Consider the following 17334-nt stretch of genomic DNA (forward strand, 5'->3'; position numbering starts at 1 on the left):
GCTGGGAGAAACTCATATCAGTGAGTTGAATATGGAAGCTACTACAATTGATAGCAAAGAGAATTTTCAAATAAATTTTAGCCTAAAACACTGATTCTGGGGGTGAAAGGAGAATTAGCAGGTGGTGCTATCTCACTTCTCCAAAGAAGATAGATGCTTTAGGGATGTAGGGGAATGGGGCAGGTGTATTATGACAAGTCCCTAACCCTCAGTTATTATTTACATCCACCTATCCCAGAAGATGATGTTTCCAAAGGGTTCGAGGAGTTCCTGGAGAGAAGGCGGAATTTGATGCAGGTTTTTTTTTTTTTTTTTTTTTTTTTTAGCATGCGTTAACTGAAAAGAATTTCAGCATGTACCAGTCAAAGTCATAAGAGGGTTATTTAGGAAAGTAGACACATATTCAAGGGAGAATGGGGATCATCTCAGGAGAGATGCCTCTGAGGTAAAGCAAGGAACAAGAAAGAATGTGGGTTATCTCCATAAGGAGACACAACATCCCCTTGGTGTGGGTGGGCTGGATTAGAGGTAGAACCATGATGGAGGTACATGGTTTTGTGCCAGTTTCCCCTTCACTTGCACATTGCCCTCAGGTTTCAAGGGCATAGTTCAAAGGTACTGGCCAAGGACATGCTGCTTAGGAGTTTCAATCATTCATGGGTGCTTTCTGCATTTCAGTGGTTCATGGACACTTTCTTTGAGACTCATTTTCTTCCCCTTTCCCAAATTCCTATCTCACATATTGTATTTAGAATTAGTTTTTCCAGGGAGTGATATTATGGGGCAGTGAAAATAGCACTGGACTTCAGAATCTGGAGACATATTTTAAATCCTGACTCTGCTGTTTATTTTTTGTATCATGTTGTCAGATTACTCAATTTTTTGAAATTTGTTTCATATTGTTAACAACTTTATGGATTTTTTTTAAAGGTGAAATCTTGCTATGTTGTCCAGGTTGAACTTCATCTCTTGGGTTCAAGCTATCCTTCTTCCTCAATAGCAAGGAATGTAGGCATGTAGTGATTCCTTGCCCACCCAGCTTTCTTATGGATTTTTGTACTAATTAAGTTGAAGTATCTGAGATCTATTAGATGCCCAGAAGAAGTTTGTGAATTTAAGTTTAAAATTTTAGCCTTATATATATATATATATATATATATATATATATATATATATATATATATATATATATATATATTCACATTCAATTCTAGGAATATGGGTCAGTTGTAGAGGCCTTGGGTTCAATCCCTAGTGCCAAACACACACACACACACACACACACACACACACACACACACACAAACTTTCTCTCTCTCTCTCTTTCTCTTATTCATATATTATTAAATGAAGCTAATTCATTTAAAATTTGCATATGTAGCCAGATATGGTGGCACATACATATATATAATCCCATTTATTACAGAGGCTGATGCAGGAGGATTGTAAGTTTGAGGACAGCCTGGGCAATTTAGCAAGTCTCTGTCTCAAAATTTAAAAAGGGTACTGGGGATATGATTCTGTTCAGGAGGCTCTGATTTAAGGACCCCCTTTCCCTACCCCACCTCAAATGCAGATATGACTGTTAGAAAATGTAGTAGATAACAAATGGACTTAGGTGATATTGTCCTTTAGTAGTAGGCTGTTTAGTTTTTTAAAAAAATCAGTTCTTTCTATGTTTACCCGTAATTCAAATGAGTCATAATTTATCTTTGGATTAATTCAAAATAGAAACTTTTGTGAATCAAGCCTAGTACTTAATGGGGAAAAGAAAGGGCTTGGTTTCAATTCTTTTGAAGTTGATGTTTTCTGTTTGATTGAAAGTAAAATTAAATAAGTGACTTCTAAATTCCAAGTAAGTATTAATTTTCTTATATTAAACTAATATTTCCTGTCAGTTTTATTTCCATTTACTTCTCTAAATTTTCAGCCCTAGCTCCCATCAATTCTGATGCATGTTTCTATAATTGCTTTTATTGGATATTTTAAAATTGTCTTTACTCTTCATGTATTTTTTACTCTACTTCCAAAAGTGATAGAAGTAAACATAAGTTTAACAAAACCATTTTAAGAAGAATCTTTAGTGACTAAGATAATTGGCCCTTTTTTCTTCTGTAAAATTTTAGAACTGTAAAGCAGAAATTTGTACTTTAAAACTTGATTGCTACATTTTTTAGTTTTGTAATTTGTGAGTTTGTCATTTTAATTTTCAAAAGGAAATGGAATGATTATTTCTTTACTTTTTTTTCCCCTCCTCTTTAAACTGCTGATGAAGAGAAGAGTGGGGAGGAAATGTTCTTAGCTGTTTCAGGATAATAGTGTGGTATCTTGTACTGGAGTTTCCCTTTCAGTAGATGTGGGAAATATGAAACATTATTCTGAATGGAAACACACCATGTAGTATGCTGAAAAATGTCAAAATTGTAGGAGCCTTGTTTTTTAGATCAGTTCTAGGGAGGGTAATGGTTTTGTCTAAGGTACATTTTTTTTTTTTTTTTTTGCTATTAGAACCTTAATTTCCTGGGGCTGTTTTCTATACCTGTTTTTCCATTTTTATTCATTATATTAAGCATCTTATGTTTTGTCTTTTTGTTTTGTTTTTGATGGTGTTGGGTATCAAATCTTAGGCCTGACATTGTAGGCCTTGCTAAAGACTACCGCTAAACGGCACTCCCAATCCTTCCTTCCTTTCTTTTTTTTATCTTTCCCTCTTAATTTATTAGGTTAACTGATTGTATTCATTTTTTTTCACCAAAGAATTATATTTTTTGAGATTTAGATATTCTTTTATTTTTGGAGTTTTCTAATTCACTAATTTCTGTATCTTATTCCTTTCTTAAAGTTAATTTTGTTGTTTTTCTGATTCTTTGTTGAGTTATTAATCCATTTATTTCTTACTAAGACATGAAGTATTTGTCTTTGTGTATTTCTTTGAGTAAAATTTGGCAGTTTTGTTGAATGTGATACTGCTTTTATTATAATTTTCTAGATAATATGCACTATCTTTTTCTTCTCTCCTCTTTGCCTAAGAAACTATTTAAAGGAGTTAGTTCCAAGATGTGTCTTTTTGATTTGTTTTGGTTTTCTTCTTTTTTAAAAAATAGTATTTTAAAAGAATGTTTGCAGATATTACATGTATATGAAATTCAAAAAATTATGAAGTGGAGAATGACTCTTTCCTACCCCAACTCTGACTAACCCAGGTAGTTTTCTGAAGGCAACAGTGTTCCCATTTTTTATTTTTTGTATCTTACCAGAGTTTATTTATGAACATATATGCATTTACAAACATATATAAATATATAAATTCTTTTTGAAAAAATATGTTGCTATATCTAAATTATTATACTAGACACAAGTCTATTTTTTCTTTTCCTACTTAATAGTATATCTTAGAGAGATTTTGATATTAGTTATTTTTATACTTTCTAAATTCACCACTTTCTGTTAGAATTATGATCTAAATTGTGCACATATTTTGGAATTTTTTTGTTGAATATAGTTAATTTGAGAAGATTTTCCACTAGTACTTACAAAGAAGATATTTTAGGATATTCATAATTTTTTAGATTAGCTAGCCTTATCAATTTGGAGTACATGGATGACTCTAATACATTTATGAAATCTTTGAATATTTGCTCATATGAGTATGTGTGTAAGAATTTTATTCTTGGGGGGTCAGGGTACATATCTTTCATCAGAATTTCATAGGGATCCATGGTATACCATAGACCAATGGTTTAAATACTATTTTGTATTTTATTTGCTTAATTTGTTAAGCACTTAAGTCTCTGTTACTATGGTTGCCACTCACATTTTCTGTGGTTTCTGCTTCATTATGTTTCATTATCATGCTTGTACATAAAGGTTTGTGACAGTAATATCTAGGTAGAGATTTGTTTCATCATTACCAAGTAGCTTTTTATATCCCATTTATTCCTAATAGGTAATACTTTTTTTTTAATACCTTTATTTCACTTATTTATTTTTATGTCATGCTGAGGATCGAACCCAGGGTGTTGCGTGTGCGAGGTGAGACTTACTACTGAGCCACAATCCCAACCCATAATACTTTTTCTTGTTTACATTTTCTTGTAATATTGCTACCCTACATTTTATGTTTATCATTTCTAAAGCACTTGTTTTATATCTCCTGTAAATAGAATACATATTTCAAATAATATGATTTACTTATTAGATTTATTGTAGCAGAGGATTATAAACTTTGGACAATAGCTACCTGAATATGTTTGTTCAGATAACATATAGCTTACAATTACTATTGTTGTTTTTATTTGTTATTAAGTTTTGTCTTTTAGGTTTTTGATTTATTATTTCTATTATCACTAATTTTCTCTTCTGTTTGATCTCTTCTGCTATTGAAGCTATTATTGTTTAAATTTTGTTTAGTGTATTTTTCAGCAGAAGGATTTCTGTGCCTGTGTGTGTGTGTGTTTAATAAGAGACAGGGTTTCGCTAAAATTGCTGTCTTCAAACTTCTTGTCTTAACTTTCTGAGTAGTTGTGTTTCAAGGCCTCTACACCTGGCTTTGAATTTTTTTTTCTTTTTCAATTCGTTTTCATCTCTTTGTTAAGTTTCTCAGTTGAAACATCTCTGGGTTCTCTTGAAGCTTTTTGAGTTGTCTTAAAACAGCTGTTTTGAATTCTCCATCTGAGTTTGCCTATGTTGGTTATTATTGGTCATTTTTAGCACCTTATTAGGTGAGGTCACAGTTCCATGAAAGTTTTAAGTCTTGTTGATATGTGATATTGTGCATTGAAGGATTAGATATTCAGATTTTCAGAATCTGGTTTTGTGCTAGTTTTTCTTTTTCTGAGCCTGCGGTCACTTCTGCTGTTTTAGCAATAGGTGGTGCCCGAAGTCCACTTGGTACAAGTGGGCTGTTGGTGATCAATAGTTCAGCACTAGGGGGCAACCCCAATCTGAGGGTGGTGTGTTATTCAGCATGAATTGTTTGTCCTCACGAACCTCTCTCTGGGGCAAGGGCAGGCCTAAAAATATTGTCCATCATTATTGGTCTATGATCAGGAACTATGGAATTCCACCTGGCTCTGGGCAGAATCTCCGTGAAGAGACCAACCCATCTCCTGTGACCATGAATACCTTAATACTGTTTTATATCCTTAGCTCACAGTTTGCCAAGACCAGTGCAGCATTGGGTAGGATCAGTGCTATGGGCTGCCTACTGCTGAGGTGCACTCATGACCCAAAACTGCTACAGCCAGCCACAAGTGATGCTGACTGGAATAGAAGTCCGATAGACTGGGGCCACATGGCTCTACCTCACAGTAGGGCTGTTGCAGAGACTCCATGTGTGGGCATTGGTCTGGGGATGGGGACCATTAGGGTCTGCCCAGTATTAAGTTTCACTAACCTAGCACTGATTTCCAAGACAAAGTCCTATGCTTATCCTGTCCTACCACCAGCAAGTGGAAATTTGTTACATGCTATGCAAGCTGTAGTTGGGGTAGTGCTGGAGAAGACAGTTCCTTAGTCACTGAGGTGTATGCTAAGCTGAGTCACACCTGAGTCTCACAAATACACGGACCTGCAAAATCTTAGGGGTTCACCTTGGCCTGTGCTGTACCTGGTGATAATGCAGGCCAAAATCCAAGTCTTTTCTATCACGATGCAGGTCTCTGCTCGTTACTGAGGCAAGTCTCAAACTCCATCTGTAAGCACTGGTTTGGGGATAGATGTGCTGCCTAATTTGGTAGAGAGTCCCTTCCAGGCCAAAGGTAACTCTGAGCTGTTTCACACCTTAGCATTTAGGAAGTGGTGTGTCTCAGACCCACAAAAAGGCTGGAAGCAATGCAGGCCAAAACTATTCTGTCTCACTTATGAGCAGATTTAGCCTGACTCTGAGGCAGATATAGAGTCTATAACTGAAAACTTAGGCTTCAGTATAGGCCTTTGATTTTGTCTGATGCTGGGTCTTACTGTGGTAGGCCTTCAAGGCAGAGTCTTGAGCTCTAAGGCAAAGAGCTTTTTGCCCTTCTTTCCAGTAAGTGGATATCCAGTACTTCCCTCTCTGCTGCATGAGGTGGTAGCAGTCCTTTGGCTATCTGGGTAACATAGTTCCATGGACTCAGTCTGCAGGTATGGGCCTAGAGCAGGAATTGTGAGATTTCACTATGGGTATTGGATTTCAAGTCTAAGGACTGGACTTTATTCTCCCTTCCCTAAGCCAGAAGCATCTCTTTTCACACTGCTTGGGTTGTGGGAGTGGGTTACATGGGCAATTCTTTCCTTCCTGCCTTTTTCAGTGTGTCTTTCTTTTTTTTTTTTAATTATACTAAAGCTAGGTACTATGATCTCTCACCTAGTTCCTTAGTTCTTCTAAAGGTAGTTTGGTGAATAGCTGTTCAAATTGATATGTCTGTGGGAAGACGGTTGCTAGAGAATCTTCCTTGGCCACCATCTTGCTCCATCTCTTTGATGCCAGGGTAATTATTTTGCCCTTTTTGAGTTAGTTCATCTTTTTGCTTAGAGGCCTTGAGGATTTTGTCTATGTCTTTGAAATCTAACGTGTGTGTGTGTGTGTGTGTGTGTGTGTGTGTAGCTATACTAGGGTTTGAACCTTGGGCCTCCCACATGCTAACAAGCACTCTACCTCTGAGCTATATCCCCAGCTCTTTTTATTTTTGAGACAGGGTCTTGCTAAGTTGCCCAGCTTGCCTTGAACTTGTGATCTTTCTACCTCAGCCTCCCATGTAACTAGGAATATGGTATGCACCACTGTGCCTGGTGAAATCTCATATTTTTATTAGCTTTTCTTGGAGTTGATTAGTCTTAGTTAACTTTCTCAGATAATATTTTCCCCCAGGTGCTAGGTTCAAATTCAGGGCCTCATGCTCCACAAGTATCACTGAGCTACCCAGTCCTTCCAGGTACTCTGTGAACCCTTAATATATTTATTCAGAAATTTTTCTAGTTTTGAAAGTTTTCTTGGATTGTAGTTTTAAAATCAGTTCTGTTTTTGTTATTCTTCTTTAATGTAATCTAATACAGATTGAACATCCCTAATCTGAAAATCTGAAATTCCAAATTTTCCAAATTTTGAAGCTTTTTGAGAGCCAACAAGATGTTACAAGTGGAAAATTTATACCTAAGCACGTTTGATAGATTTTGGTCAAAATGCAGGCATGCTAAAAATCTTGCAAAAATTACCTTCAACTGTATAAGATGTATATGGAACAAAAGAATTTTTTGTTTAGACTTGGGTCCCATTCCCAAAATCTTATTTCCAGAATCTGAAAAAATCAGAAATGCTTATGATCCCAACCATTTTGAATAAAGGATATTCAATCTGAAAAAATAAATATTTTCTCTTCTTTGTCTTCTGTTTCCACTTCTTTCTCTCTGACCCATTTTATTTTTCTTTGTTATTGAACTTGAATCCATATCTCCTTAACTGCTCTGCTTTTCAGAGGCCTTCTGCTTATATCAGTTTTCCTCTCTGCAATTTCCTCTTCTCTGGAGTCCTGATTGCAGTTATCCTTGTTGCTTCAACAACTCTCTAGTGCCTTTACATGGACTACAGTTACCTGTCCTTTTAGTTATTCTTGGCCAGAGCTTTGGTCTGTCCCCAGACTATACTATCCTAGTTAGAAGAGATGTCTTACTTACATTTTAAAAGCCCCATCAACCTATTTTATTAGAATAGATTTTAGTGGGGTATGGAATAAAAGTTGGCAGGGAGACCAGTTAGGATGGTCTTTCAGTGACCTGGGTGGTAGCAATGGAGGGTGAGAATTGTTTTGGATTCTAGATAGAATTTAAAAATAGAGCTCACTAATTGAGTATAAGAAAGGAAGGAATTGGTGACAGCCCCTAAGGTTTTTGGTCTAAGAATCTTAGAAGGATAAAATTGCTATTTATTGAGATGGGAAAATCTAGGTGGATCAGGAGTTCAGATTTGACTATGTAGAATTTGAGATGCCTTTTTGTTTGCTATCCTTGTGGAGAGGTAAAGTGTACAATTGTATAGGTAAATTAAGCAAAAGGTATGGGTTGGAGATACAAAGATCAACTATATAAAGATCTTGGCACTGGGACAATGGAAGTGAGAAGAAAAGTGGATGAAAAAAGGAAACTTTTTTTTTTTTAATATCTTCTTTTTAGTTGTGGTTGGACACAATACCTTGATCTTATTTATTTATTTATTTTTATGTGGTGCTGAGGATCGAACCCAGGGCCTCGCCTGTGCTAGGTAAGCACTCTACCGCTGAGCCACAGCCCCAGCCTGGAAACAGTTTTTAATAGAATAAGACTTGGTGTGAAAGTTGCCTCTAAGGAAATAAACAAGGATGACCCCTTCAAAAATAAATAAGGAAAGGGGCTGGGGATGTGGCTCAAGCGGTAGCGCGCTCGCCTGGCATGCGTGCGGCCCGGGTTCGATCCTCAGCACCACATACCAACAAAGATGTTGTGTCCACTGAGAACTAAAAAAGAAATATTAAAAAAAATTCTCTCCCTCTCTCTCTCTCCTCTCTCACTCTCTCTTAAAAAATAAATAAATAAATAAATAAATAAATAAGGAAAAAAGCAAGCATTGCTAGTGATGGAGTACTTGATTAATATATGGATCCCTGAGTTTGATCCACAGCACTACCAAAGGAAAAAGCAAAACAAAAATCAGAAACACTTATGTAAGATTGAGGGCTTCATGATACTAATCATAAAAATGTGTGAATTTGAGTGGATGATTCATGCATTTGAGAAGTACCCATTAAAGAAACCAGATATTTGAGAAAGAATCTTTATAAAATAAGAGCAAAGAAAGATATTTGTTAATAAAATATAAAGGTGATAATTGAAACTTTGATAGCTGGAAAATACTGATTTTTCAGGTATCCCCAAAGAAAACTGACTTTCTCTCACCTTCATTATTCCTAATTGTTATTTTTAAAAATGTAACCTAAACACTTTGATGATAATGCATGAAGGAAAATGACCCAGGACACACAAAAAACAAATAAAAAATATGGAGAGGATTGCACAAAATAGTTCATAGTGGTAGGTTCAAAAATTTTATTCTTCCTAATTCTTGAATTGTTTGATTGTTTGATTGTTTACGTAAGTTCACCCTTCTTTTACTAGAAAGTGAAAATAAAATACTTTTTTTAAAAAAGAAAAAAAATTGGGAGTAATCAGTTATGTAGAATCTACTCTTATACTGATAGTGAGATCAGAATCCAAAGGGAAAAGGTACATATGAAGAAATAACTATTTTTTAAAATAAATTTCAAAAAATTTTAGAATTTTAGATTTTAAAAAAGTTGTAAAGATTATATGCAGAGAGATTCCATAGCCCTTTATCCATTTTCCCCCTGTGTTAGTCAACTTTTTGTTGCTGTGACAAAATACTTGATAAAATCAACTTAATGGAAAAAAGATTTACTTTGGCTCATGGTTTCAGAGTTTCATTCCACAATCAACTGGTTCTATTTTTTCTGGGCCTGTGGCAAGGCAGGAAGCACGTGACAGAACAGAGTTGCTTATCTCAAGCACTTGAGAAATATAGAAAGGAAGGGTCCAGGGACAAAATATAACTTTCAAAGGCATCTCCTCAATTATTTACCTCTTGCAACCCTGCCCTACCTCTTACAGTTTTCCACCATTTCCCAGTAGTGCCACCAGCTAGAGACCAAGTCTTGAGCCTTTGGAGACATTACAGATCCAAACCATTAACATTCCCTAATGTTAATGTCTTATATAACCTAAATACTAACATTGTTTTTTCACCAGTTTGAAATCAATAATGTAATGTAAGATGGAAATTTAGAAACATTTTATAAATTATCCATATATGTTTTTGAGTGTTTTCTCTTCTCCCTTTATAGAACTAATGGCTGAAGAATAAATCAAGATGGCAACTATGGTTCCACCAGTGAAATTGAAATGGCTAGAACATCTGAACAGCTCCTGGATTACAGAGGACAGTGAATCTATTGCTACAAGAGAAGGAGTTGCTGTCCTGTATTCTAAACTGGTGAGCAATAAGGAAGTAGTACCTTTGCCCCAACAAGTTTTTTGCCTCAAAGGACCACAGTTGCCAGACTTTGAACGTGAATCTCTTTCAAGTGATGAACAGGACCATTATTTGGATGCCCTTCTTAGCAGCCAACTAGCACTAGCAAAGATGGTATGTTCGGATTCTCCATTTGCTGGGGCACTTCGAAAACGACTGCTTGTACTACAGCGTGTCTTTTATGCACTTTCTAATAAATACCATGACAAAGGCAAAGTGAAACAGCAGCAGCATTCTCCGGAGAGCAGCTCTGGTTCAGCAGATGTCCATTCCGTTAGTGAACGTCCTCGGTCAAGCACTGATGCACTTATAGAAATGGGTGTTCGAACTGGTCTAAGTCTATTATTTGCACTTCTGAGACAGAGTTGGATGATGCCTGTGTCAGGACCTGGTCTCAGTCTTTGCAATGATGTTATTCATACTGCAATTGAAGTTGTGAGCTCTTTGCCACCGTTATCTTTAGCAAATGAAAGCAAGATTCCTCCTATGGGCTTGGACTGCTTATCACAAGTAACAACATTTCTTAAAGGAGTAACTATTCCGAATTCTGGGGCAGACACTTTAGGTCGTAGATTAGCTTCTGAGTTACTGCTTGGTTTAGCAGCTCAGCGAGGCTCTTTGCGGTATCTTCTTGAATGGATAGAAATGGCTTTGGGGGCTTCGGCGGTTGTAAATACCATGGAGAAAAACAAACTACTATCAAGCCAGGAAGGAATGATCAGCTTTGACTGCTTTATGACTATATTAATGCAGATGAGGCGTTCTTTGGTACGTACTGAAAATGTTAATGTAAAGATTTGTAACATTTTTTTGTAAAAGTCAACCTCATTTTTAATGAATTATTGATAGTAGAGAATGATTTCAGATTTTGGTATTGTTATGCTAATTAAATATTTTGTACTTTGTGTGAAGAAATTTTTATACATGTTAACAGGGACAGATCAGCTAATAAGACCACTGGATCATCACTAGTTCGTAGTTTTGTTTTATGACTTCTTATGTGAATTTGGAAAATTCATCAAACAAACACTTTTTTGTGTTTTAGTAAACTTACATGTAAATCTTGGCTAGTGAATATGGAGGTCTTTCGAAAGCGTCTCCAATTTCACCCTTCCCAGTTTTTATTAATCATGTACTGTGTGCTAGGTATTAGTCTAGACCCTGAGAATACAGCCCTGAGGATATACAGTTTTTGCCTTCATAGAGCTAACAGCCAAGTAGGACATCATACAATAAATATATAATTTCAGGTAGTGAGAAGTTCTAAAAAGAAAAGTAAGGGAAGAAAAGGGAATAGAGAGTGATAGGATCAAGGCAGAGGTTGAGAGTGGAAAGATATGGTACTGGAAGGATTCTCTGGGTTGTGGCATTTGAGTAGAGACCTGCATGAAGGGGAGTGATGACCTAAGCAAAAGTCTATGAAAAGTGTGTGCTGTTAGAGGAAATTATTTACTTGACCATCACAACCTTGGATACCATATTAAAGAATAAACAACAAAATACAGTGTGATCAATTTCAATAATTTTTAAGACTGAAATGTAATAATTTTGTGAAACCAAGAATAGAAATTTGAGTTTTAAAATACTAATACAGGATATTAAGATTCAAAAACTTATAAGCTGATTTAATTTCACTTAGGTTATGTTGATTGTGTGTGTGTGTATTAGTGTTACTGGAGATTGAACCTTGCATATGTTAGATAAGTGCTCTACCACTGATTAACATCCTCAGCCTTCCCTCCCCTGCCTTATGTCCTGCTAGGTTGTCTTGCTAGGTTGCTCAGGCTGGTCTCAAACTTGGCAGTCCTGCCTCAGCCTCCTGAGTAGCTGTGATTGATCAGGCTTTTTGGTGTCCTTTATTACCAAATGTCACCTAACAAATTTATTTAGTTAAGATAGTTAAAAATGCCACTTGTAGATTATATGTATACATTTCAAGTCTTTTCCCTGTCTAAACAAGTATAACACAAAGCTTTTGGATTAACAGAAATGTTTGACAAGAACAATTACAATGAATTTATTTTCAAAGCAGGGACATTTAAATTCTTACCTGGCTTATTAGTTTTGCATCTATGAACTGAACTGTAAATATCAGGTTTGTTTGTTTGTTTTATACAATTTCTTCTTTTAAAATTAATTTCCTATAAATAATTACTTGAAAATTTTGGATTATATGATCTACAAAAATTTCAGTTATGCCTCCTACCCCCATATTAGGGGTTGAATTTAGGGGCACTTTACTACTAAGCTACATTTTCAACCTTTTTATTTTTTATTTTGAGACAAGGTCTCTCCAAATTGCTGAGACTGGGCTCAAACTTGTGATCCTCTTGCCTCAGCCTCCCATCTTGCTGGGCTTACAGGGGCATGAAAATTTGAATTTTGTAATAAAAATAAAAAGACAAGAAAAGTGTGCTTTTTGGGAGTTAGGGAGTGCTGACAAAGATCCTATGGTCTTTATTTAAGGTGAAAACCTAGAGCACAAGAATGCAATGACTAAAGTAGAAAAAATCTTCAGCTAATAACCGAGGGGAAGTAGTTAGACCTCTTTGTGTTATTCAGTATTTAAATTTCACAATTTGTTTTTCTTATTTTGTTTTCTGATTGTTACTACTTTCTTGTAACCTTCTTTTACTTTATACTGCTTTTAAATCTGTAATATCATTTAACAACCTAGATAATATTATCTACTCATAATCACATATTAATTTCTCATTTTATAGGCTTCTTATTTTACATTGTCTGTTACAAAAAAGTTATTAATATTTCACAGTATAGTTACATGATTATATACTTGGCTGTGGTATATTTCCTTCTGGAATAAAATGCTAGATATCTTGAGTCAGAGACTTCTTCCCCTCCTTACTTTCTAAAGCTTTATCTTATAATATTGTTCTTTAGTAAGAAGTGTGTACTCCAGGACACTAGACTACTTTCCACAATATCTGTTTAGTCTCATTGTCTATTCAGTTCTTCTTTTTTTCTTATTTTGCGTTTTATTTTTTTGCAGTTCTGGAGATTGATAGGACCTCTTGTATGCTAGGCAAGTGCTCTACCACTGACTGAGCTTTACCCTAGCTATCTTTTAGCATTTTGAAATAGGCTTGCATGCATATCTACTATGATGGTTTAAATTTCTCTAAGAAATCTTTACAGTAAATATATAAACTTACATATATAATGTGTTTTATTCTTCATTTAATTAGCCTGTACTATTTCATCCCCCCACCGTTTTTTTTTTCTTTTTTCTTTTGCTTTTATGTACTGTTCTCTACTACCTGATATAAGAAAGGAAGAGAATCTTTTCTCAGCCCCTACTACTCTACTACCCATCAGGTGTTTTATATGTATGGTCTCATTCGATTATCATGTGTAGTACATATTAATTACCCCGATCTTGAAGATAAAGCAACTCTGTAAGCTTGGATTTACACCTCTATTGAGCAGCAGCATAACATGCACTTCTGATTTTAAGCCCTTTGTAGATCAGACATTAGTAATTCTTTACAACCCTGAGTGTCTGCAAAGCCTGTGCTTTTTAAAACTATTCTGTGAGTTTTTACCCTGTTATGGTAAATCAACATTTTTTTTCCACAAATGCTAACCTTAAAACAGATTTAAATATAATAAACTAATTTTATTGGTGGATTTCCAGTTTTCTCTGCACTTGGCCTCTCATTCCTTGACTAAATACCAAATGTACCTATCCAGGAGTCAACTCCTTTCTGCCCTCCAAGGGCATACATATATAGCTATAAGGTCATATATATCTATAAGGGCCCTTATAGAGCCAAGGGTACCTTAGAAAACTGGATTGCTTTTTTCAGAATTTAGGATCTACTCTGGGGAAGAATCTTTTATGTTTGGTTTAGTTTGGCTCTTTCAAAGTCATTTCAGGCCTGCAATAGATGGAATCTTAGTTAAATCTGTGAGACTGGTTTTAGGGGAAAGGAATGTTTTTTTTAATTGAGTTTTGTATTAGTTATTCCCCCTTGCATGGTAAGTGATAGAGTATGATGTTCTTGGTCTCCAGAGCTCATGTTTGTTTGTTTTTGGTTACTTTATCAGTAAGCTACATCCCTAGCCCTTTTCATTTTTTATTTAAGATAGGGTCTTGAAAGTTGCTGAGGCTAACCTCAAACTTGCAATCCAATCAGCCTCCTGAGCTTTGGGGATTACAGGCGTGTACCATGGTGCCCGGCAAAGCTCGTGTTTCTTAACCTTTATTGTTTAGTCTGAAAACTCTGGAAATACGGAGAGCCTCTCCTGATATACTAGATCCCAGCCTGATCTGATTGTCTCTTTCTTTTTCTTTTCTCTCTCTCTTCTCTTCTCTCCTCTTTCTTCTTTCTCTCTCTCTCTCTCTCTCTCTCTCTCTCTCTCTCTCTCTCTCTCCTCTTCTTTCCTTCTTTGTTTTCTTTTTTGATCCTGAGAATTGAACTCAGAGGCACTTTGTCACTAAACTATACATTCAGACCTTTTTATTTTTAGATAGGGTCTTGCTGAGTTTGCCAGATTGGCCTTGAATTTACTATCTCCCACCTCAGCTTCCTCAGTTGAATGACTGGGACAGGATTTGTCTCCAAGCTAGAAGTTAGAGGGTGGGGCAAATAACTCCCACTTGAGTACCTAGAACAAGGCCTAACAAAAATAAATTTAATTTGTAAATTTTATTTAAATATGGGATTCTTTCCCCCCCCATCTTTAAATTGTTTATGATTAAAATTTCTTTATGTTGATCTTGACTGCCTGCTTCAAAACTCAAAATCTGGAAAGATGAAGCTAATTCTTTATAAATTGCTTCATAATTGTTTTTGGTAGTCATCTGAATGAAGTACACAAATATAGAAATTTAAGAGAATTTATTAAATAAACTTAAAGATGGATCAGATTTTTAAAGTATAGCTTTGAGTTAAAACACATGGGAATTATGGGGGGAAATACTCCATTAAAACAGAGAAATATAATAATTGCTAATGGATGCAATGCATCGCAGACTGCAAATTTTCTCGTGAAATATGTCATTTTAGTTCTTGTAAAAATGAGTAACATAGATTGCAACTTCCGTTTTATACTGAAAAAAGTAAGATCAAAAGAGTTTTAAGTGAATATCCCAAAATAACTCTCAGAACCAGGACCCTAATTGAGGTCTCTTGGTTACTGCTCTGCCTAGATACACTATCTAGGTGAAGAGAAGTTGAATACATAGTTAAAAACAAACATATAGGGGCTGGGTATGTGGCTCAAGTGGTAGTGCGCTCGCCTGGCATGCACGGGACGCTGGGTTCGATCCTCAGCACCACATAAAAATAAAAAATAAAGATGTTTTCCACCAAAAACTAAAAAATAAATATTAAGAAAAATCTCTCTCTCTCTCTCACAAAAAAACAACAAAAAACCAAACATATAAATAAAAACAAACAAATTAATAATAATAGTAATATCAACTGTATTGAACAGCAAGCCCAAACAATTTTTAAAATATTTTTGCTGTTTGGCAAAATGTCTGCAATTTTCAAAAGTTTTGTTACATAAAAAAACCTAATTAAATAGGCCAAAATAATATGAACATAGTTCTTTCTTTTAGATAATAAAATATAACACAAAGAATGCAAATAACTTTTAAAATGAAATAATTTTTAATGTTGAAGAAGTGGTTCAAGAATTCATAATTTAAAAAATATTCCTTTTCTTTATTCCACAAAACAAAATTATAATGTGCCTTGTAAATGTGATTTTCTCTCTCTCTCTAAAGGAGGAAAAACAGTAGAAATTATTGTTATATCATTTAGCAATATTTTATATTGTTCTTAATTATGAGGCTTGAATTTTTAACTACATATTTGATTCTTACTCTTTGCTACCCACATGTTTATGTAGGCATACACAAAATTCTCAACTTATATTTAAAAAAGAATAGAAGAAAAGATAAAGTTACTTATATTATAATATCAGTGTACATCTTTTAATTCTAAAAAGTGAACCACTATATAAACCCCTTTGGCCTTTGATGCCATTAGGTGTTTATTGAGCACTGTGTGCCAGATACGGTAGGTGCTGGATTAAAAAGATAAATAAGCTTTGTAGCATCTATATTTTTGGGTAGCTCACGGTTAAATGAAAGAGGGATGCACAGACACTTCAAATTAATGATAGTAGAGATCTGCAGAGAGGAGATGAATGAGACACAAGTAAAAGACTGAGGGAAAGCTTTGGGGGAAGGACCCCTGAAGTTAGTTGAAAGGAGGAGTTTACCTGCCAACATAAAGTGTGTAAATGGGAGGAATGGGAGATCTTTACAAATGGGAGGACTAAAATTCACAAAGTGGCAAAGGTATCAGAGAGCAAGCCCCTAGATGAATGGAGTAGAATGCGATGAGATGAGGCTGCAAGCAAGGCAGGCCTGTATCCCATGCTATATACACTTTTGGGACTTGATTCCATATGCAGTAGGGAGCCACTGAAGCAATTTTGAGTAAAATCAAATAACAAGAACATAAGGTAATGCCCTCATTTAATTATCTTAATCAGACAAACATAGGAGAGGAAAAAAAAAGTGTGACATTATTTTGGATGATGGTTATTTAGGTGAAAGGTAATTAATTGGGTACTTGGAAAACCACAAATTTATTTTAATTTCAGTTTGGACTGTTGAACTTCCTACTGTATGTTAACAGTGTATGAAAGTGGTCTAAAGATTTAAGGATAGAGAATGGATATTGAGTTACCTTTCTGATTTATCATTTTTTATTAAGATAATGATTTTCCTTATCGGAATTACTATGGAGAATAGGCATTAAGTCCCATGAAGTAATGTGATTCCTCAGCTATGCTAGGAAAAGGATGCCTTGTTGCTTCTGTAGGCAGGTAGCTATAAGAATTGACAAGACCTAGACTGTGGTTGTGCCAAAACTAAGATGGGAAAAAGACTTTTTGCCACTCTGGTCAGGGTCATTACTGAAGCCAGCTGTATTCTGCTTGCCTGTATCTTTGTGGGTATGTGGGCAAAAAACCCAAAGGGAGTAGAGTATTTCTTGGGACTTCACTTATTGGTCAACCAAACAATGTGATTGGCAAAATTCCTCCTCCTTGACTGTTTTTGGAACTTTGGGACCTTTGGGACAAACCACTGTTTAATAAGGTAACCAGAAGGATTGCTACTTAATTTATCATTTGACAATAGCCAGATCTTTTATAATACTTCTGTTTAAAAGTCTTGTTTCATGACTTAATGTTAGGATTTGGTCTCAGTGTATATAATCACATAAAAAGTTCTTCAA

General features: G+C 35.3%; 1 protein-coding gene across 6 annotated transcripts in view; it reads left to right on the forward strand.

Moving 5' to 3' along the window:
• Herc1 (HECT and RLD domain containing E3 ubiquitin protein ligase family member 1) overlaps window positions 1–17334 on the forward strand; it is a 185104-nt gene that overhangs the window by 25184 nt on the left and 142586 nt on the right. For all 6 annotated transcript variants that reach the window (XM_078049498.1, XM_021727300.3, XM_078049495.1 and 3 more), the window contains exon 2: window positions 9867–10822. In XM_078049498.1, coding sequence (XP_077905624.1) covers window positions 9893–10822 — 930 coding nt within the window. In that variant the 5' untranslated portion in view covers window positions 9867–9892. The remainder of the gene's footprint in view (window positions 1–9866; window positions 10823–17334) is intronic.

Source organism: Ictidomys tridecemlineatus, chromosome 5, assembly GCF_052094955.1.
Source record: "Ictidomys tridecemlineatus isolate mIctTri1 chromosome 5, mIctTri1.hap1, whole genome shotgun sequence".
Lineage (NCBI taxonomy): Eukaryota > Metazoa > Chordata > Mammalia > Rodentia > Sciuridae > Ictidomys > Ictidomys tridecemlineatus.